At 37.7% G+C, this 23,755-nt stretch overlaps 1 protein-coding gene across 1 annotated transcript in view; it reads right to left on the reverse strand.

Moving 5' to 3' along the window:
* The window catches only part of LOC104547895 (protein unc-13 homolog C-like), a gene marked incomplete at its 5' end in the record, with an annotated part of 86,387 nt that extends 64,601 nt beyond the window's left edge, over positions 1 to 21,786 (reverse strand). Inside the window, 7 exon segments of the mRNA XM_010193764.1 lie at positions 425 to 472; positions 474 to 594; positions 7,776 to 7,939; positions 9,324 to 9,439; positions 10,409 to 10,578; positions 18,986 to 19,127; positions 21,559 to 21,786. Coding sequence (XP_010192066.1) covers positions 425 to 472; positions 474 to 594; positions 7,776 to 7,939; positions 9,324 to 9,439; positions 10,409 to 10,578; positions 18,986 to 19,127; positions 21,559 to 21,786 — 989 coding nt within the window.
* Between the last annotated feature and the right edge of the window lie 1,969 nt (positions 21,787 to 23,755).

Consider the following 23,755-nt stretch of genomic DNA (forward strand, 5'->3'; position numbering starts at 1 on the left):
AGGAATGCTGCACTTAATACACTCTTTGTTACAAGTCAGAAGTTGTTTTACCATCCAGAGCAAATTTTCTCTACAAAAGTAAACAGTTCCACCTTTTTCCAGGCATAGACTGAACTACTTTACTGAGTATAGTCTGATAATCTTGTCTCTGACTTCTGATGGGAAGACAAAGGCAAATGCAGAATTAAGTCTTTCTTGGTTTAATGGTCCAAATGTATAACTTCATAATGTTTTCCTGAAAATCCTGAAATTCATTTATCTATTATTCTTGATACTGGAAAAGAGCATTAGTACATCTCATGCTATTTCAAACAGCTACAATTTGCTTTTAAAAATTGTAATTAAGTTTAATATTTTATTTAATGTCAATAAATGGTATTTTAGAAAAAAGAGGACTCGTATTCTACGAAGAAAGTCTACTTACCCCAAAATTAGTAGCTGCAAACCGATCTGAGGCAGATACATTAGTGGCTGGGGGGGGGGTAAAAAAATGCTGTAGTATGAGCATAGAAAGCATTTATATTGGCCAGCAATGTACTCATAACTGCTGGAACGCCGGGGCACATATATTTAGAAGACAGACAGGAGAAGTGCCTACAATTCAAACAAAGTGACAACTATTAAAGATGGCAAGGATTCTGCTCTTTCTCTCACCACAACTTCTTTTTCAGCTCCAATGATTTAACTTTCAAGCTACCTCATGGACAACTGAGCAGACACACAAGGAAAATCCAGACATGTCTGATAGAATTGCCACCTGTTGCATACTGGTATTTTCAAATTTAACACATCAGATTCACATTGGCTTCTTACTCTGTTAATCCTAAATACAAAACCGTGATTAAACTGTCTTAATTGCTATTAAGCAAGGCATTCATTATTAAGAAACATAGAAGGCCACAAGCGATCTCATCCCACAGTGTCCCTGCTTACTGCAGGGGGGTTGGACCCTTTAAAGGATCTTTATAGGTCCCTTCCAACCCAGTACATTCTATGATTCTGTACTCTAGCAGAGAAGGGTTTAACTGATGCCAACAAAAAGACTCAAACCAGCATTTTACTATCAGCACAGAAGTATGGGCATTTATACAGAAAGGTTCATGACTGGAATGGGGTGAGGCTCAGAGTGATGAACTCTTACACAGAATCATAGAATGTTAGGAGTTGGAAAGGACCTCAAAAAATCATCCAGTCCAACCCCTCTGCCAGAGCAGGATCACCTAGTGAACTCAGCCAGCTATGGAAGCTGGCAGTAGGAGTAGGAGAAAGAAAAGGTTGGATGAGCCTCATAGTCCCATTAGGAGCAGTTCAGTTAGAGCTGGTTTAAGGCACTAGGGAGAAGATCCAGCACTGAGCAGTAGCAGTTTCCTTCTGCAGTATGTAAAGCTGCATAGTTCAGAGTACAAACATGAGGGTTTATGCTCACATAATGTTGAATTCTACAGTAAGGAAAGGAAGAGGTTACATTCAAAGTCTCAGATGTGTTAAGGACATGATTTTAACAGGAGTGGATCCTGGGATGAATCAAGCTGTTAATCCCACTCCAAAACTAGATCGAGGAGCTGAATAATTGCTGGATTTTCTAGCTTACCTATCTGGGCAAAGAGACTAGAAAAGAAGGGATCCAACTGGGGCTGAGGCAAGAGAGGCAGGCTGATATAAAAGAGAATCTAGGGCTGCCAGCTTTGTATGTGGGGTGCCTCTGTATTTGCAGCCTTCACAGGCCAAGCCAGGAGACTCACCCCTTGTGGGCTTTCTCTACCATTAGATTCTTTTTAAAGTATTTTCATGCTGGGTTTATACATCACAGTCTTGCACTGACATGATGATATATATTGATACTTAAAAATTGTGTCATGGTAGTCATGTTCAAAGTGCTTTGCAAATATTTCCCAGCCTTCCTGTACGGTAGATCATTAAGTGCTATTATCTCCATTTTACAAAATTGAGAGAAACTGCTCAAATCTATGCAGCAAATCAATCACATAGATCAGGACTAGAACTCAGCATTCCCAGCTACGTGAGGATACCGCCACCAAACCTTTCATTCGTTGCCTGTATTTTACAAAACTGCTTTTAAATGTTGCAAGGTGAATCTGACAAAAGTGCAATGCAGCTACCTACTTCTTAGGAAAATCTTTCATTGTACATTGCATGTTTTCTGTGAACCAGAGGAACAATAATTTTCTTTGTATAAAACACAAGAGCGATGACAGGTGATTCTCCCCAGTTCCAGACAGCCTTTAAAGTTAACAGTCATCTCAATGCATCACATGCATTTTGAGAAATATATGTAGAGATGATCAGGACTATTTTTGGAACATTGACATCAAAATAATTAACAGATACTTTTACTGCTGACTTTTAATTTCCAAAATTCTAGTGGACCTGAAGATCCTTAGTGCATAAGAACCCCTAAGCTGGAGATAAGAAGGCGCTAATAACCCCTAGTTATTAGCTTTAGTTGTACCTTTAACATATGCTCTAGTGAGGGGAGGAGGCAGACAAAAGGGGCAGTCAGCAGCAGTCATCATGTGAAAAGCCACTGAGATTGCATCAATTGCCTGCAGGGAACATGATAAACCCTGGAAAAATAGTTTGGGTCAACATTTTAAGTTCAGTGAGATGCATTCTGCAAGTTCCTCTAACGCTTTCACTTTGAGCTACCCAAGGCCTGGCTTGAGACCTTATTTTGAAAATAGACCCAAATTGTACTCATTTGTTGTGAGAAAAATTCAAACCTACTGATGTCATTTATTTATGTCCTATAACTACACTATTGCACCTGTAATTTGGCTAGTGAAATCAATGATAAAGCATCTATGCCAAGTGACAGGTTATGTGAACTTTTGCTTCTCTCCCTCATTTAATTAAAATCTGTAATGTTCACAGAACCCATTAAGTTTATCACATGCAATATGGGTCACGGCTATGAGAGTGCTGATAACCCAGGAAAGAAATCTGCAAGCCACCTGGCTTCCTTCTGCTTGCTAAAATAAATAAAACAAAGGGGAAGCTTCCTTGTTTTTGTAGGTCTCTGAGAACAGCAGCCAACAGAATGAGTTATTAACAATTCCTAATAAGCACACAATGGCACAGCAACCATTGCTCAGTCTCACATATTTTAGAGCAATACTGCATTGTTTAAGATGGAGTCACATGTCGAAAAGGTCTAAAACCAGACCTGCTAACTTCAGCTTTCTTACTCTGCAATTTCCTGGCCAACATGCAATGTCTGGGACCCTTCCAATCGTTCTGCTAGTGGGAATCAGCGAAGAAAGAAGGCTACTTAGTGTGCTGTACTCAGTAAGCAGATGCTATCAACGAAAAATACTTTAACGGGTGATTTGTGTGCAGTCACATTAGTTGAAGACTAGCAAGAGAAGAAAATGCCATAGTTAATGCCTATTAACCTGCTGGAATGAGAACTATGTCACTGATCTAGTAGTACTAGGTTCTACCTGTCGTGATTCTTGCCAATAAGAAGTAAAGATCTTATTAAAGCTTTTAATGCACTTGATTCCACTAGACAGCAAATCCAGGATGCTGACGTTATGTATCATTTCAGTGTCTAGTCAAACACTGTTTCAATACATGCTCTTCTTTTTCCCCTCTGAAGAGAAATAAATTATATTGAAAGATGAGAAAGAGGAAGCAAATTATTTTTTCATGGTGGTGGAGAGGTGGTTTAATATATACAGGTAAATAAAGTTCCAGTACAGTTCCTTCAAGCCATTGAATTTACAGCATAAATCACCATCCATCATGGCAGTCATCAAAATAAAGGCCAGCTAGAGCACTGAGCTGTTCTTCTGCTTTCGTTAATCTGTTTTCTGTCATATCTATTGTCTTTCCTATTCTCTCATACATATGTGCATTGACTTGTGGGAGTACACGCATATCATTCATATAGCTAACAGTGTCTGGCTGCTTTCCATCACACACACACACAAAATCTCTCCTGACCAATATAAGAATGGCTGAAATTGCCTTTCATTTCTTTTCCCAATACGAACTCCACAAGGAACGGAGTAATACAATAATCATAAGAAAGAAGAGTGGATTATGATCAAGACTTTTCATAGAGGTGCAGTTACTTCCACACAAGCAGGCTTGTTGTTGTATTTTGGATTTGAATCAATGATTGATTTTCTATTCATGTGAATTCCACATCTGATAAGTTAAAAGAGATTTCCTTGCTTTGAAACTGGGCGGTTGGAATCCACATCTTGAGAGCAAGACATCCCTTCTAAGGGGGCATCCTTCAGGGAAGAACAGTGTCTAATTAATGTCATAAAAGTGCGGATGTCTTTGTCTTCAACAAGTGCAATTACACCTGAATTCTTTATGTAAGTTTAATGAAAAAGGTCTCACCGGGGACAATGACTAAGGCAGATAAGTAACCATCTATGTAAAATCTTTTGGGTTGATATATACACATTCCAATAAGTCTTCAGTGGTGCACAGGTAATCTCCTTCTGATCCAGGATCAAACAGACTCACACATGACTTTTTAAATCACAGAAAATGCAGAATTTCTTTGCTGATGCTTGCTGAGAGAGGAAGAGATCTTGAGCTTGATGTTTTTAGGACTTTCAGTTGGTCAGCTATTTGACTGATTTTCTGTGACACAGTCAGGTACTGACACAAGAAACTGATCCAAATTCTTGTTTACAACTGTGGTTGATGAGTATACTCAGTGTATTGGAAAAGTCAAGGCCATCCTTTTGAAACATTATTTCTGTGCTTTAAAGGAATAAATGCAAATTGATATTAATTTGAGAGCCAGAAACAGATCATAAGGGTCTACTAAGAGAATCATAGATGAGAAAGCCAGCAGCATGAACCTGGAATTATAGACAAGTGGGGATTTTTATTACTGTGGCAGAACAGGATGACAAATTGTTCTAGGAAATGGTACTCTAGGGAGGCTTCATTAGATTTTTGTTATATTCAGAAATGCATATGTTCCTACTCCAGCATATACTGTCTACTCATGCCTAAAATGGTCAAGACTGAAAGTGGCACTGAAACTTTATGTAATAAGTTATTTTAAAACTGCAAACAAATACGAATTTTATGCAAATAGGAATTTTAAAAATTACATTCAGACAAAAAGCCATCTCATTAGCAACACTAAAACTCACTTGAGTCTGATACAGGGCACAAGAAACATGTGGATGCTCCCTGGGGTCTGGATCATGGGCTATGAAAGCATAGTCAGCCTTGCCTTTACAAATGCAAACATTTTAATGTACAATGCTGCCGTGAGACATGCAATAGGGATAGTCCACAACTAGATTCTCCAACACAGAATGCTTACACAATATTCCTTTGGCCCAAGTGGTTACATTCAAATTCTCTCTCTTTCTGCTATAAGGTGGAAAATTGCTTTTCTTTTAGTAGGAGCACAACGTTACCAAATGGAATCTGATGATTCTACTTTCTAAATCAAAAAGCTGTACATTTTCTCCCAGTCATTAAAGTTCTTCCAGGAGGAAAAAGGTCATCTCACAAACACAATTAAAAAGAACAGATAATAGTCAAAAAAGAAAATTCCCCATGACAGATCCAGTATCGTTAGTACTCTTCTCCCCAAAGTCTGATTGCTCTTACTGTGAAATGTGTCTGCAGATAAACCAGCAAAACAATGTGTATGAACATGGATTCTCCAAGTATTATTTGAGACTACGTTCATTATTGATTTTATTCCTAACTTGTGGCCTTCAACAGTACATGGTCTGCTCCTCAAATAAGGATTGCTCATTATTAACACGCAACATTTTAAAATGTAAATGGTCATAGCTATGGGGTCAATTAGATCTTCGATTTTATGTCCTGTGTAAATTTCCTGTGACTACCAGTACTGAAATAACTTTCTTATTACACCTGCCTTCAAATGCTTGGTTTCCAGTCGTCAACAGCAAGGAAATTTGGTGGAAAAGGTACAGAGGAGAGCAAGAACAAAAAGAGGTCGAGCCAAAATAGGTCATTTAACTTACAATGGCTTGGTTAGAATTTTTGAGTATGGATTCCTGAAAAATGTGTTGCAATACTTGCCCAGCGCCATGTCAGGTGTTCAGACTAAATTCACTTCCTTTTCATTGCTATCTATATGTTATTTACAGATATAAAAATAAAGCATCTTTATATGAAAACATAACCTGTCCTTTTCTAACACTGTTAAATGAAAAAGCTTTTTAACTGCTCACATGTCAACTATCTTGCTATTTTTGCTGCCGACTTCTGCTACATTTGAATTTCTAAAGTCAGTTTCAAACTTTCTCTGGAGAATTTCAGAATACTGGGATTCATCACAGGATGAAGAAAAAGAAACGTGAAAATATTGTTTTTAGATAAGGTTGTCCATCAAAATTACAGCCACCTTGTATTGAGATAACCAACTACTAGGGCTATAGTTAAGAGGAAACACCCACGTTAAATCAGTCCTGCTTGATTTCCTAAACAAAGTCAGTAATAACAGCCCTCCATTGGAATTAATAGCTCTTGAGAATTCATATCATGTAAACCCTTGAATTAATATTGATACATACATCAGGAATAAGTCTATCATTTTGGTAAAAATGGCACAGCAGTTTCAATCAAGTTGCAAAACTACAGTACTATGCTAGTTAACAAACAACGTAGCTTAATCGAGGTGTAAAGGCATACACGGTTGAAGAGAAGTTAAACCTGAAAGCCCAAATATTCATGAAATGCAATTCATGAGTAGTATGCATAGGTAGTAGAGATATTCAACACCACAGGGGAACTGTCAAGCTCGGTTAATTTCTCTGTGCGATGTTGTTTAAGGTCCTTGAAAGAAGTTCATTACAACTGCATATATTACAAATACAACCTCTATCATTCTATTAGATGTACAATACAATAATTCACAATGAACTACCTAAAGTGAAAGACACGTTCGTTGCAATAGCTGATGGTATCATTATATCCTGCAATAAAAAGAAAACTTCATGTGTTTATGTGCCTTCATACTTATTGCAACTTCTTTTCAGGATGTACTGTAAAGAGGTGGAAGAAACGAGATACATGAGACATTGATTAAAAAATCCATAATATCAGCTTTCTATTGAGATACATGAGGCACTGATTAAAAAATCCATAATATCAGCTTTCTATAGGAAAAAAAAATCTCTATTTCTTCTTTAGGAGACTCACTTGGAGTGCTCTGCTTTCCTGTGACTGCAGCAGCAGCAGAATATAGTCCTTGTCACTGGACAAATGAAGAGTACATGATGGAGCCCTGCTATCCCCAGGCCTCTAAGCTCCCTAGTGCAGTGTTCTGAAGTGATCAGACAGTTACTTTAGTACGTACAATGTTGTAGCAGGTTCTAATGCCATTAAAAATGGTTTGCATTCATTATTCACATAGACTACGGAAGTTTCCTATAGCCACTGTTGGTGTTCAGTGATGATTTCTGTGCTCCTGGAAAGGAGTAGACAGCTTGTGAAATCCTGCTCCACCATCCTAATCCCACCTGGAACAGTGGGACCCTTTCTGATCATTGCCACGTATCAGTATCATAACAACTAATGAGGGGCATGAGGGGCAATACCAGTAACAGTTTATAAAATGCTTATAAGGTATCTTAAATTCCATTGCAGATGAGAAGCGAGTCAGTGATCACAAGGATTTTTAAATCAAGAACAGGAGTGAAATGGAGAATGCAAGCATGAAGGCTTGGAAGTCATCACTTCCCTCAAACACATTCTTGACAGTGGGGTAGAAAACCAGCCATAATCATACTTACGTCATAGCTTGATAAATATATTCAATTCCATAGCGCATTGCAAATTCATCTACAATTTCTTGTGCGGCATCATCAAAGTACACTTTCCAGGCTTCATCACCTCTCACTTCAGGGATTTTTACAACACCATTGGATTTAACTTCCGTCAAGTAATGGAATAGATTCTAAACGTAAGAAAAGTTTCATATAGGAATTTTTGGCTTTTAAGTGGCATTCTGAAAATACATACTATGCAATATTCATCAGTATGTTCATTGTTAGCTGTCGTTTGTTTGTAATTTTTCTGAAGACTGGCACTAACTATCATTTAATAAACAAAAAAGATGAACTCTAACCACATTTTTTGTAACGGAACTCTGGTGGTGCAGGTCTGTGACTCAGCTCATTGATCTATCCCAATAATCAGTGAACTGGCACAACGTGACTGCAACATGGAATTGTACAGAAACCTTCTCCTCTCTATCCTGTGCCCTTGCTAATTAATTAAATTGTGACGATATAATACTCACTACATAGTGCTTCAGCTTCAATTGGATCTGTGACCAATACATTTCAAATTCATTATTTAACAACTGTAAGTCACAGGAAACCTACCAGAAATATTGCAGAAGCCTCTCAAGTAGATGAGGGCATACAATGAAGTTTAGGTTTAGCAACCTTAGGACCAAAGCTAGTATTTAATTTGATGTTAATATCACACAAGGCTTCTCAGCTTACCTAGCTCCACGTGTATCCATAAACTCACAGCAGCAGATTCGTTTTCCTATTTTCAGTGACCAAAAAAAAACCCCAGACTTGGAAATAATTTCAGGTTTGGTAATTAGCCCATAGTAAATCTATGAGCACCAATACCCTGAACATTCAATTTTTACAAATGGCCAGCAATGGGATTTTGTGGATACACACTAGTGCTGAACTTCCAGACATATATTATCTATCAGCTGTCAGAAAGTACTCGTATTTTTAGAATAGGACTTCAATGAGGGTCACTGCTTGAGAGAAGAGGAACAATAAAAATAAATATCTTGAAAGACACACTAATCTACAGGTGGTGATTTTTTTCAACATTGACAAAAGCGATCTAGATGATAAGAGAGCCAAATATTATATTGTCAGCTTCTCCTGCTTTTTCACACTCTCTCCAAAAGATGAATTAATGTAACAGGAAAGAAGTCCTTTACAATTAATAGCTACATGTCTGTACCAGACAGAAATGGTTGTATCTTCTTGATGTTAGCAAGCGTGCATGGAGCATCAAAATGCTAAACCCAAAACACGGTACAGGGAGAACTAAAGCTGACCCCACATCTTTTTTCTAACTCCTACTGGCAGGAATGATCTACTGGTGTTACACTGTCCTGCCTTTGACTCTAAACCTGATGTGCCATCAGCAACACAAAGTGAGAAATCTAAAATAAACTTGTCCTGAGGTGCAGCAGCAGTTATTTGTTTCAGTGTTCTACTGTTCTGTGGCCTTTTTTCCTTATCCATGCAACAACTGAAGAGTGATTTCTATGTCATATGCTTTCTTGAACTTCTCCAACATACCTCATGTAGACAGGTGTACTGCACATGGTAGGGAGCAACTTTCTCCTCTCCTTCTATTTCAACGTTGATTTTCAGTCTAATGGCACCAGAGACAGCTGATTTATCTGTTCGCTTTTCTGAAGAGGAGAAAAATAATCTATTATTAATTAGTAACTAACAAGAGTACATACATGTCATGTGAAAAGCTTTCATAAATCCTTCTAGCTTAATAAGAATGGTTTTCTAAAGCATGGTTTTGTGAACAAGAGAATTTCTTCTAATACCTCACATATGGTTCAGACCATGAAGCAAAAGTCCTAATTCTACCACCATGAAGTATTATCTGCCAAATTCAAGCCGGCTGCACAGACTTCATTCAACATTTTCCCCTTTTCAATAAATAATATTCCCATTTTCTGCCTGGTATCTGTACTAATTATTATTATTTTCAACATTATTATTAAACTGCTTCCAGTCAAATCAGTTCAGCAAGATTTGTTTTAAAAACCCATTTAACAATAATTTATAGCAGCCTTTATATCACTGAGATTTTTGAAGGCATAACATTCAGAATTTATAATAACCCAATTATCTCACCTTAAAAAAAATCTCATTATAAATAGGAAATAAAGCAAAGCTTTCTTTTCTTTGTCAATAAGAAATCAAATAGTTCCCTGACACATCTATGTATGTCGTTGAAAAATGAAACACTAGACAAGGAAACAAGGACTGCTGATTAGGAAACACATCCTCTACAATTTCAGAAAATTATGTCACATATTTCACCCAACACTTTCATAGAGAATCCAACCTGGACAGAAATGTTGCTATCACATTTTTATTATCAAATAAAGGAGATTAACTTTTAAAGTGCTCCAGTTTATGACTCTGCATGGAAACATGTTTGACAGGTACAGAACAGAGAACACAAGCAAGCAAGCTCCATGAAGAACGACCGGTGTCAAACATGGTGAAAACCAAAGATGATTAAGCCCAGAATGGTATATTTTTTATAGTGGCACCAGAGCTCTATATTCTGAAGTCCTGAATCTACAGATGCTAAGATTCTATGTAAATTTGTTTAAAAAAATCAGTAAGAATCATACCTAAATTATACCATACATCCATTTCTCCACTCAGTGTTCTTACTTCAATAATTGTTTGCCCGAGGAAGTCATCTGATTCCTTTTTGAAATGTTGTTTTACTCGAGATTTGATGTCATCATCTTCATCCCATACTCTCACTTTTATTCTATCTGTAGAGTTATGGCATTCACTGTGAAAATAATGATAAAATACAAAATGTGAGTGACACACGAGCTACATAAGTTTATATTGTTTTTAATTCATCGTCCTCTATTTCTGTACACTTGCTTAACTGCATAAAGTAACAGAATACAACCAACCTGAAGCATTCAGTGGAATAAAAGAAAAGGCCATACCCACATTGCCAGGGACAAAACTACAATTACTGTAGATAAGAGAACGTAAAGAGATTAACTTGTCTGAATTATGTGTACATATGGATTGTATTTGGGAATGCCATGAACTTCTCATTAAAATGATTAATTAATTTACAAGGTGTAGTTCTTGATGCTAATATTTAACAAATATATTTGGAAAGATACAGTTAGATCAGGTTTATTAATTTAGGAATGCTGTGTAGTACATATGGTAGACTGCAAAAGCCTAGGTTGTTATAATACAAAAAGTGAGAAAATCTTAAATAATATTTCCAGTATGTGGCAGATAGTTCGTGAAATAAACCCAAACAACCCAACAAGTATGACCAGACACCACAGGAAGACAAGACAGGCAATCAGAAAAACCTAGGGAAATAAGTAGCTGCCTTCTTTAAAAGATTTATTACTTTTCTCCAAAACCTCCATTTCCTGGCAAGGAGAGGGAATAGGGACAGACTGCCATGTATTAAAAAATTCCTTGCAAATTTAAGTGGCTTACCAACCCCTCATGAGTTGAGTGGATTTGAGAAACTACCGGCTGTATGAGACAGTGAGGTGGCTTCACTTGCAATCTGCAGAGTTCCCAGTGGATACAATTTTTTCCTCCCAGCTCCATCACATACGTATGTGCACAGAAATGGAAAAGAAACTCTACTGCTGCTTATTCCTACAAGCCACAGTGAGAACTGTTTGATAGTGGTCAGTGTTGGCTTTCGATGACTGTGCTGGAATATGCTAACATTGACCTCAGAAGTCTGTGTAGTGAAAAACGTCATGATGACATTTAATGGCCAGTACAGACCATGCATCTGTACTAACCAGGTTGGGTATTTCATATATCCATTCAGTAAGACTACAAAAATATTTAAAATATTGTGACTCCTTGGTTATCTTTAAATATAACTTTAAAGCATAACAGAAAATTTTCATCTTCAACAAGGTCTTAGTATGACACTAAATTAACAGTTCTTCCTTAAATACTATTCCAAGCACTATCACAGCTCAGTGATCTGTCTCAGCATTTCCAGCATTAAACCTGTAATACTATAACTTATCTCCCAACTGGCACCCCTCAGGGGTGTTCCAAGAATTAATTAGTAGTGGTAATGGGCTTTGGAAGTATAAAGTGCTTTAAATGGTATTATTACTGTCAAGGCCAATCAGTCACCAAAGATGGCATGCACAGCTTTTACTCTGCCTCGCTGTGGCATCATTCAGTATCACAGAAGGGCTTGTCTGTCTGTATCCCAAATTTTAATATTGCAGATATCACTGGTAATTAAAACACATTATTCTGTGATTAGCAAAACTAATGAACCTACTTTCCTTTTATCTTATGGCTGGCTTCTCTGACATCTAACAAACTGCAATCACCTATTGAATCTTTTCCCATGATTGGGATTTTCATAAATTACCCCTTTATATGGGTTCCCTGGTGTCTACTATAGCGTGAGCTCCTACTGAGGACACTGTTAGGATCTCACCTCTGTGTGACCACCTACGTTTATAGAACACGATGGATGTACTATTAGACAATCTGTGAAATTTCTCTGACCGACCACAAAATTCAAAAGCTATTGCAAGGACATGTGAAATACAGGAAGGCACAGATGGATCAAATAAACATCCTTGCCTTAAGAAACTAGACTAACCCCATTTTATCTTCCTAAAATTTAGCCCTGAATTACTGTTAAACATTGTTAGAGTTCTGAATTTCATTTAGCTGTGCACCCAATAGAAATATTAAACGGGGGATATCTACAGTGGCATAGAGATCCCTCACTGGTGAGGCATTCATGTGACCCTCATCCTCATATCTGTGCTATCAGTAGAAATCTTGTTCCTGTTTTGCTTCTCAAGGATATGCTGCATAGAAAAAATCATTAAATGGTACTTCAGTACAAATACCATGTTTTTATTCTACTGAGACAACACCATTTACCCTCTGATGTATACTTAGCTAATTAAAGGATATTTATTCAGGCCATCAGAATGACTGCACTTTCCCCTAATATCCTCATTTGTCTTTCCCACATCGTTTTCTCCTTTAATCTTAGTTCAGTGGAACACGCTGAGACCTATCACAATGAATGGGTTTACTGACATACTCATCTTTGTGTTTAAACCTTTAGCTCTGCTACATGTTTGTGATGCTACTGTGCAAGGACCCCAAACTAGCACAGGTTTGTGATGCAAGAATGGAAGGGGGGATGAACACTTATTTCTACTGACCTGCCCTGTGGCAGTGAGACTGCAGGGGGATTTACTAGTGAAGATACAGATCTGTCTCTGCATGGTTCTAGTGACCTGCCCAGCCTCTCAGAAACAGCACTGTCTAATGAGAGGTACATTCTGCTTTAGTCACTTGTAACATCTATGCAGAAACTCTGTGGCTTTGCAAAGCGCATTGGGTGGGATTCCTACTTCTTTTACTTTTTCCAGGAAAATCAGTCCAAGGAACTCAAGACAAAAACAACTTATGCTGTTTTCAGTCTTCCTCTTCTAGCCACTCTGCTTTATATTCTCAGTAAAAGTACTCACTAATGGGTGGTACAGGAAGATGAGAAGTGAATTGTTCTTTATCGCACAGAGAATGAAGATACTGATACTTCTGAAAGCTGGAAAAGCTGCAGTACATTCAGAGATGCCAGACAGAAGAGATAGTTTTAATAATTTATCAGCACCAGTGACGTTACATTACTTCTGCATTTACAGAATGCTGCACAGACATGAAATAAAAATTCCTGCTTATTCCAACGGCCAGACTAGTTAGAAATGTATTAATAAACTGTCTTTACTATAGCAGCCCCATGGAAATTTAATATTAGCTGCGCTGGCATGACCTGATTGTACACCTCATGTAGGAGATCTGCATGCGATATTAAAAGAACAGCTAATTAATACTATGCTACATTCAGAAAAGATATAAATGCAAATGAATGAAGAAGCTTATAAAGAATGCAGGGAGACTGATTTCCCACTCTGTCAAAATGAAATACATTCATAATAGCATAGTTGCCTTGTAGTCTTCAGTAAAAACTCTTACATGTACTAAAAAATTGGCATACTCTGAATAGTTAGTCTAGGTGGAAAGCTTTTTTGGTTTTTTCCCTGCTCTAAAGAAGTGTTATTTCTATAACTTAAAGAAAATAATTTTTTTTCCAATAAAATACCATATCTTTGTGAAATTCTGTAAGCAATCAGCAGACAAATTACTCTATGTTTGAGACACAGAAAATTAACTTGGTTGGCAAGCCTTTGCAGTACTTTTGCCTGCTCACTTCCAGTTTTGCACATTTTCATAGAATCATAGAATGGTTTGGGTTGGAAGGGACCTTAAAGCTCACCAAGTCCACACCTCATGGGCAGGGACACCTCCCACCAGCCCAGGTTGCCCAAAGCCCCATCCAACCTGGCCTTGAACACTGCCAGGGAGGGGACATCCACAGCTTCCCTGGGCAACCTGGGCCAGTGTCTCAGCACCCTCACAGTGAAGAATTTCTTCCTAATATTCCGTCTAAACCTATCCTAGTACAGTTTAAAACCATTCCCATTCTATTGCTACCTGCCCTTGTAAAAACTCCCTCCCCAGCTTTCCTGTAGGACCCCTTCAGGAACTGGAAGGCTGCAATAAGGTCCATTAATAAATCCAGTAAACTAATTTGCACATTTCTATTACCCAATTCTTTTGTGCAATATAAGTAGTGGTATTTTGTGTAATATATGTTACATACTCATGCTTGTGACACAATCCTTAAGCTGTTCCAACAATTCTCACAAGACTGTGTTTAGATATCACTGGAAGTTGAAACACCATTTAAACAGTTAACCAGTCCTGTTGTCTTCAGATACAGTGAAGATTATACTTTTTACAAGTTAGTTCAGTTGATTGAGAATCCATAAAACGATGGTAGGAAAGGACTTTGGTAAGGCCCTCTTGTATTTATTTCATAGACATGACTGCTTATAGTAAGTATTTCTTTAAAGGAATCCACAGATGACTTCTCTGCAGTACAAATAAACTGTGCAAGTGCTGCTCTTTCAGGTTCTAGGCAAGAACCTCCACAGCTGGATGCCTGAAATAGCTGCCAGAAATTCTCACTTCATCAGAAACTCTAGACTGAAATATGTGGGAAATACCTGAAATATAAAGCAGTTGAACAGCCTCTCTGAAAAACACAGAGATTTTAACTATCACAGCCTCCACATCAACAATGTTTGGTACTAGAGGATACTTTTCACAGTATTATCTGCTAAAATATATAGCAGTAAGAATTCTCGGCAATGTTCTAGTTTGTTTGAACAAACAGGTTTTGGTTTGGTTTTGCTTTGTGTTCTTTTTTTTTTTCAATGTGAGCAGTTGTAAATCTCTCTATTGGATTTTATGCCTGCATCGACATTTTCAATATATCACTGGGAAATCATCAAGAATGTTGGAAATCAGACAATTTCTAACAGTTTAGTGATGACCATTATGTTGGTTAGGTGGTAACCACAGTCTTCAAAAAAACCCCAAACCAACCCATTCTCGTTGGTCTAATTTAAATAAGTTAGATCAAACATTTTCATGCACTGAAAGATATCCAATGAAGCTATTTTTCAAAGCCATATGGTGGCCTAGTGACAGCCAAAATAGAAAGAATAAGTAATGTAAAATAATCATCCAGTTATATCAAGGACTTCTGTATGATACAATTATATCCGAGGTGTTAATGAGCTATCACAGGAAACATGATATCTGCAAAGTCTGCAAGGCAATTTGGAGATGTGTGCTTGCTAGTCAACAGTGCCAGAAAAGAGCAGATTTCCATATTTCAGCGATCAACTGCTGAAAACAGTCAAGAAAAGAATGCAGACGGAGAAGAATTGAATTCTAGTGTATAGATGTATACGTTTGTACAAAGCTGAAAATTATACCGCCAAAATATCTCTTCCTTGTAACTAAAAAGTAAAATTGCAGTCCCTTTTCCCATATCAGATGCTCAACCAGAAGAGGGAAGGTGAGAGATAGCTGCAAGACCCTTCCTTTTGCTCTGGCATTGAAAAAACTCCCCTATCAACTTATGCTTTGTCGGAAAACTAAAACCTGCTCTGTTACCTCCTTTCTAATAATGCCAGTAGAAAGGCTCAAAGTCCTTATCACCTAGATTACGTTCATTAAAGGACCATCCGCAGGCCCATATACCTCTCTTTCTTGTGTAAAACCAACCAAACCAATATTTCAAGGAAAGCTGTATTCTTCCTCTGGCAGCCTTGTTTTTTCACTGAGGTGCATGCATATTTAATCTCTACTTTAGTTATGGTTTATGAGTCCCCACGTTAAAATCTGTGTCAGTGTCCCACAGTCACACAGCAGAGGGTCACCTTATGTTTTGGTAGAAACATTCACTCTCTGCTTACCAACCAACCACGTCAGGGTTATGTGTTTCTCTGCAGACTGGAACACTGCCCTCGCTCTGTCATGACAGAGCAAATGCACAGTGGGGAGCCAATGTTTTATCCAAATCCTTGCTTTGGAACAGATACAGGATTCAAATTAATGTCTTGGTATTATAAGTAAATATACGATTGTAGGATTTTTGAGATGTATTTTATTTCTGTAAATTATAACTAAGGAATTATAATCATAATTAGTATTTGATTTTGAATAGGACTATCAAACATCACTAGTAGAGCTAGTGAATTTAAGTGATACCTCCTGAGTTAATGAAATAGTTACATTGATCTACTTTAGATTTATTCTTGTGGTTAAACTTTTATTATTTATTTAATACACTTTAGAAATTCTCACATACTTTCAATTGAAATCCAATGCATTAAGTAAGTCAGGGAGATAACTTTATTTTAGAAAGTACAAGTGCTATAAAAGCGATTGAAAAATGTATTCAGTTCAAAGCAGTTACTCAGGAGACTGATGGTATTGTAGGGTTTAAGGTTTTTTTAATAAATGTCATTGCTAGAGCAGCAGCTGATAGCAGTACCTAGTGCTGGGTGAAAACTAAAATATATAACATTTTTCAAGTTCCCAGGGATTTTATGGTAGCTCTGCTCACATCTTTGAGAAAATACATCTAAAACTTCATACCAAATTTGCCAAACTGCTCATCTAAATTCTGACACTATGCAACTCCTACAATTAAATCCAAGAAAGTAATTAATCTCCTGCCTTTGGTTACTCACATTCATTCAGTGAGGATAACACTTCAACTGGTACTGCAGCAACACAAGTAACTCAAAAAGAAAACATGATTTGTACAGGGGAAGCCTGAGAAAGTTTCTGAGTCTATGTTTTCTCTGAATTAACTGCTTATTTCTAGTACTAACTTACATTTCTAGTAATGGCCCTAGAAAGGAATGGGCATACATTGTTTAGTACAGTTGGAATACCTGGTACCTTTTCCAGACAAATAGAAGTGGCACCTCGAGTCACACATCTTTCAGACTCACTAGTGAAATAACAACCTCCTCAACAATAAGGCAGCAACTTTTAGTCAAAGAACAGCAAAGAGAAAATAGCTATTGCGCTACATGGCAAGAAGGTATCCTCTTGTGTCAGGACACTGCACCTCCTTAAAGAAAACAAAGCTCTATGTCAAATGCCTGAATCCTAACAGAAATGGTTTCCATGGTTTATGTAGATATGAATAATGACAACTGCTGTCTCCCTAATAGGAGGAAAGGAATGTAAGAAGAAACTAAGTGTTATAGCCTGAAGACAATTATTTTACATTGTGGTGAGTGGTTAATTTGAAATTGTCTGTTGCACATGATGACTAAGTAGAGATTATGAACGTTGACTGGGCAGTCTGCAGGATCCTGAGCCGTTCTGCCGCTGCTTTGTACGTTCAGACTTGCTTGTAAAAATGACACATCGTTTCTATCATCATTGATACAGGGTTTCATCAAGTTGTATCAAATTGACATCCAGTTTTGAATAGCACGATTAAGCATGAACATATTAAACTTTTGTCATGCAGTACCAAAAAATTAGATTATTATAATGTGACAACAGTTTGCACATGTTCTCAGTAAAAATGTAAATACAACCGTTGTATTGAACAAACGCAGAACTTACATATCCTTCTTTATTACCATCATTTCTTCTTTTCAGAATTTACTACACTACTGTTTTCACACAGCTTCCATAAAATACCTACTGATTTTGTATGAAAATACCGTGATAGGTACTTTCAGGGTACACTTGAACTTTTCTGCATAATTTAAAAAACCTGCCTAAATAAACAGTTCTCTTTCACTTAAAGGGTTTACATTAGCCTTTCAGAATCCTTATTTGACTTTAACAATAGTGGTTAAGTGCACATCATACTCTGCAGCACATAGCAATCAAGCTTAGAAAAGAATGAATGCTGAGATATTTTTGCTACATGGAGAGGAATAACGCTGAGCAAATCAATAGTATTATCAGATTGGTCATATTCTCAGTCAGGAACTTGTATTTTAGGGTAATATTTTCAGGAAAGGAACAGTGTAGTACCTGTGAACTGGAATTTCTTGTACTGTGACATGTCTTTCTGAAAGAGTGTCTAGGAACATTGCCACAACTAGAAATGGCATGAAATCATATTCAAACTGTCGTCAACATATTACAGATTGAAACGTCTACTTTTGCAGTCAGGGTTGAACTTTTGCGATATGCTGATAACAAACTATACCATGTTGAGTTCAGAGGCTGTGGCCAAAGAAAGGGGACAGGAGGATTGTACCATGCTCTCTGCATTAGACTTCTGGACAACACTCAGTCTTGGGAAGGACAGACATTACAAACAGCCCATCCCACAGCCTGAAGCATGCCAGTTACTATCAGATTCCTCAGTTTCACCTAGGGAAACCATAAAATTGAATAAAAATGCATGGTCAGTATCCGAGATATAGAAAGACATTTGCAATGCCAGCATTTAGTACATAAGGTTGAAGTCTGAAAACTGTTACTGAAGTTCTCTAAAAAATGTTGGAATAAATAGACACCACCAATAGATCCCATGAAGACATAATTACAAGCTGTATGACTACTATATGGTAAAGTCACTATAAAATCCTCTGCTCTCTCTAGTCAGAATTTGCTAATTTATTAATGTTATGAATATGCATAGTATAGACAACAAAGATTTTGAAATTAAGTAATTATTTCACTTGGCAGTGTTATATTACCTAATTGTAAATGTAAAAAAAGCAAGAAACAACAGTATCTTCTACACTTACAAATAGAATTTTTCGTCCCATACTGGATTCAAGTTTCCAAAAATAGTCTTTGTTCTCCGCTTGTTTTTGCCAACTTGCACAGTAACATATGGGTCACTTGAGCCAGTTTTGTCCTTAGCCTGTAAGCCCTGAGCGCAAAGAACTGCAACAGAAGGAGAGAAAAGCGCTTGAGCCCTCACAGCCTTCATTGCCAGGAAATAAAAGAGACAGTGACAACAGCAACAGGAAACAAAGCCCTCGGACTGAGGGCTCCTGAAACAAAGCTTTCTGGATTAATTTTCCCAACATCTGTTACTTTACAGATAGACAAAGCTTCTGTAACCACCTTTCTGGACTGTATAAAATTTACAAATACGGTTGAATGGAGTAATAAATTTAAAGACTCACTACAAAGCACAAAACAAATACTTTTCTTGCCATGCATAATTCAGATACTCTTCTCAAACTTAGGTTTACTCAGCATTCCAAGTACTATAATGTTGTTGTATAACTTGACCTGAGCCTAACAATTCTCTAAAATTTCCATTTTCCCATATAAATAAATACATATTTCCAAAACTTTTCCAAAGATCCAAACTAAAATTTCCAAAATAAATCTCCAGTTTGAAAAAATCTGCATTGTGGATTATGAAACTCAACTTGAGGGGCACGATCATGACTTTGTCATTTGTTTTCCTCATGTGAGAGATGAACAATGAGGATTTTCAGAATCATTCCCATTCTATCACAGATAGGCTGACAGTTTACACCAATCATAATTAACTGTTTATGTGTTTGTCTGTGTTTCTGATAGTTACTGTGGGTGTATAGTTAATGTAGATGCATTTTGTGGCACATATAAATATACACAATTTGATTTTCCATCATAATTCATAAACCTGGAAATCTCAGGATAATGTGATTTAAGCCAGCAGGCAGCTAAACACCACACAGCCCCTCACTCATCACCTTCCTCCTCTGTGGGTTGGGGGTCAGAATCAGAGCAGAAAGGTCAGAACAGTCAGGGGTTGAAATAAAAACAGTTTAATGATTGAAATAAATGAAACGAATAATTATAATAAAAACAGTAATAACAACAACAGAACACAAAGTTATACTCGGCTCATCCAGCAGTTGTGGGCGGCTCACTCCCAGCAGTGAGTGCTGGATAAGATAATGAATACAACAAGCACAACAGCTCCAAGGAAAACATGACGGTACAAGAAGCCAGGGAGTAGGCCTTGGGAGCATAATGATGGGCAAGACTTTCTGGGGATGATGACCATTGAGGAAAGAAAGAGACCATGTCCAGTAAACTCCCAAATTTATAGTGAGGGTGATGTTTACAGTAGGAAATAATTCTGTTGGCCAGCCTGGGTCAGCTGCCCTGGCTTTCACTGTCCCTAGCTTCTGCACCTGACTACCTCAAAACCCATAACCAGTGTAACAAAATGCTTTATCAACTTTGTTTTCCACTAAATCAAGCACTGCAGTCTTCTCAGAAATGCAGCTCTCCTGAAGTGTACAGATTAGACTTTTTGTAGGTGACACACATTGTTTTGGGCAGCAAAATCACATAATGATGGAAACATTTCCAAATGTCCATTTTCATAATGCTCTCACCATAACACGAGTTTCTTTCAAAAAGCAGTTACTTTCTCACTCATTGTTAAAGCATCACCTTTACCTTGAAAGTACGGTTTAATGTGTTGGGTTTGCTCATCCTGGAGAAGAGGAAGGTTAAGAGGAGATCAAGCTTCAGTCCTCAACTACCTAAAAATCACGTCACAGAGACATTGAGCTCCTGGATGAGCTCATCTAGTTGACGATAGCCCTGCTCATTGCAGGAGGGGTTGCACTAGATGACCTTTAAAGGTCCTTTCCAACCCAAACTGTTTTATTACTCTTTGAAGCCAGACTTCTCAATGGCACATAGTGAAACAATAAGATGTAACAGCTGCAAGCTGCAGCAAGACAAATCCCAGCTGGGTATAAGGACACAGTTTTACAATGTGAGTGGGTAATAACGGAAACAACTTGTCCAGTAAGCAGGACAATTCAAAACCTGAAATTTCAGTTTCAAAGTTAAACAACCTGGGAATCAGCTGGCAGCAATCTTCATTATGCTCTGGGTATGTGGGTTTCCCTGGCTCAGCATCACTAAACTGGAACACTCCCATAGTCAAGCAACAAGAATGGATGCCGAGTTTCAAATCAATGGGGTCTGGAATTGCAGGCTGCAGTGTTCTTAACATTACAGCCATTAAAATCCATAAATGCAATTGTGAACTTTAATGCCTGCAATGAGTGGCAAAAAGTTCAGCACTAGCACAGGAGATACTGGTAGGAGGTAGAGAGACACAAGAAGACCGTTTACTTCTCTTCCTTCCTAGAGCAATGGAATACAAAGTAGATCTGTGAACAGTTGTACCTTAAAACTCTTCCAGTTAGTAAGCTATAAATTGAACCTTTTATAGATCCAAATACAAACCTGAACACACAGTTCCAGCTCTAATGATAATAAAGTTTGTTCCCAAACCAGGGCGCTAGGAAAGCTAGAGCTCTTAGAGTAGACAATTCAGAAGGGTATTTACCTGTGATGGTTATTTTTGCTGACCATTTGGATGTTCCATCCAAAACACTTTGTTTTGCTGCTTTTGTATATTGTACAAAATCTTCTTTGGAAATATTAAACATTTCCTGGATCACTTCAAACACCTCTGGTCTATTTTTCTCTCTAATCTTCATTCTTTCCTTCATAGCACTAATAATATTCTGTGTTTTATCTTCTGCACCATGTTTGGAACTTTTCTCAGCAGCTCCTGAAAAGAGAGAAAGAGTCAATACTTTTATTATTAAAAGTTGCTATCTTGGTTCTTTTTCTCCTCTAGAGCGTCCAGCCAATTCTTGGTACTGTGGTACTCAGGAAATGTGTTTCACCTGGGTAATATCAAGCCTCTTATATTTATTCTTTTTGATACCTAAAATTATCAATGAATTTAGTTTAACATGACAACTTGATATTCAACTCCAATCAGGTATGCGTTATACCTAGAAATAGAAGTGTGTAGAAGTGTTCAGTACCTTGGTTTGATCTTTAAGGTCCCTTCGAACTCAAACCATTCTACAATTTTAAGTCACACTTCTGTGCCCTGTCTCCTAAAGAGTAGACACCACATTATACTGAGGTTGCAACTGAATAGCTTGCAGGGCATGCATTTCCAAGAATGCTAACACTGGAACCACCCAGGGAGTTTCTGCAAGGAATGCTGTGTCTAGTAGACACAAACAAGGTTATAGAAAGAATGAGATGGGGATAGAGAATCTTATGAAATCTAATTTTGCAAATTATTGATCTTAAGAGTGATGTGAACCTGCATTACCCTGCTCTTAAGAGCTGCAGGCCAGAGATAGGGTTTAAGGGAGAGAATTGTAATCTTCCTCTTACAAAATAGAAATATTCAGGTGTATTAATAGATGTAAACATCATGGCAGCAGAAAGTAGAGAACCTCCTAACTCAAACTAATATATTTTTGAGGAAGAAATTTATTGCTCTGCTACAAAGGCTTGTGTCATGCAGATGAGAACCTAATGACAGAACACAGCTATTGCAGCATGAGTTCTGAGGTGCAGCAACACTTTCTCTCTTCTGCTGATACACTGGCAATGATCCGTAACTCACCTGGAACGTAAAATAACAGCATACTTTGTTTTCGTGGTACTACCAAATGCCAGTGTTAAAACAAAACAAAAAAATAAAAGAAAAAAAAAAGAAGAAAAAAGAAAAAAAAGAAGAAAAAAGAAAAAAGAGAAGAAAAAAGAGAGAGAAAAAAACCCAATAGTTTTACGGTAGGCACTAAATTGTGATAGTACATTACTCAATCACTACACACCACACCTGTGCTTGTGTGGTATTGAACTTCAGGGCCTTTTGGAAAAACTTTCTTGAGTGACTATCCCAGAAAATAATATATCACAGATACAGAGCAGACAGATTCCTTTCTCCAGTAAAATTCTCATTATTGATAATTTCAGTAAGTATGTGAGGATGGTACAAGAGACCAAACGATATTATCAGCATGAGAATAAATTCCAGACTGTATTAACCTGCAGCGATATGTCCGGTCTGTCCTATAAAATAAGTCTGGAAAACAAAGAAAATACTCAGGTTGTCCGTTGAGCTGTCTGGGACATCAAAACCACCACAATTTTTCCTGGTTTGGAAAAAAAAATTAAAAATAAATAAAAGATATTATAAGGAGAGCATGCTGTAACAGGGTTTATGCACGGTTCTTCCCAGGAGAGCTCTGGAGAGATTTCTCTGTAAAAATCATAACTGATCTCAGAGGCTCTTTAAAAGCCAAAGTGAAGTTCTTATAAAATCACAGAATCCCAGAACATGAGGAGTTGGAAGGGACCTGGAAAGCTCCCCCAGTGCAACCCCTGCCAGAGCAGGATCACCAGAGCAGTCACACAGGAACACGGCCAGGGCTTTGGGTGTCTGCACACAAGGAGACTCCACAACCTCTCTGGGCAGCCTGGGCCATGCTCCATAACCCTCACACTCACAAAGTTTGGCCTCATCTTCAGCTTGAACCTCCTGTGCTCCAGCTTGGGACCATTGCCCCTTGTCCTGGCATTGGCCATCCCAGAGCAGAGCCTGGCTCAAATATCCTTTGTCTGCCAGAAGGAAGTGTTTCAGATCAATGTCTCTATAATACATATTGTATTGGAATAAGCTAAGTGTACTCTTGAAAAAAAACCAAATGTCTGTCTTGTAGTTGGGTGTG

The sequence above is a fragment of the Mesitornis unicolor genome, unplaced genomic scaffold (genome assembly GCF_000695765.1).
Source record: "Mesitornis unicolor isolate BGI_N332 unplaced genomic scaffold, ASM69576v1 scaffold301, whole genome shotgun sequence".
In the NCBI taxonomy this organism is placed as follows: Eukaryota; Metazoa; Chordata; class Aves; order Mesitornithiformes; family Mesitornithidae; genus Mesitornis; species Mesitornis unicolor.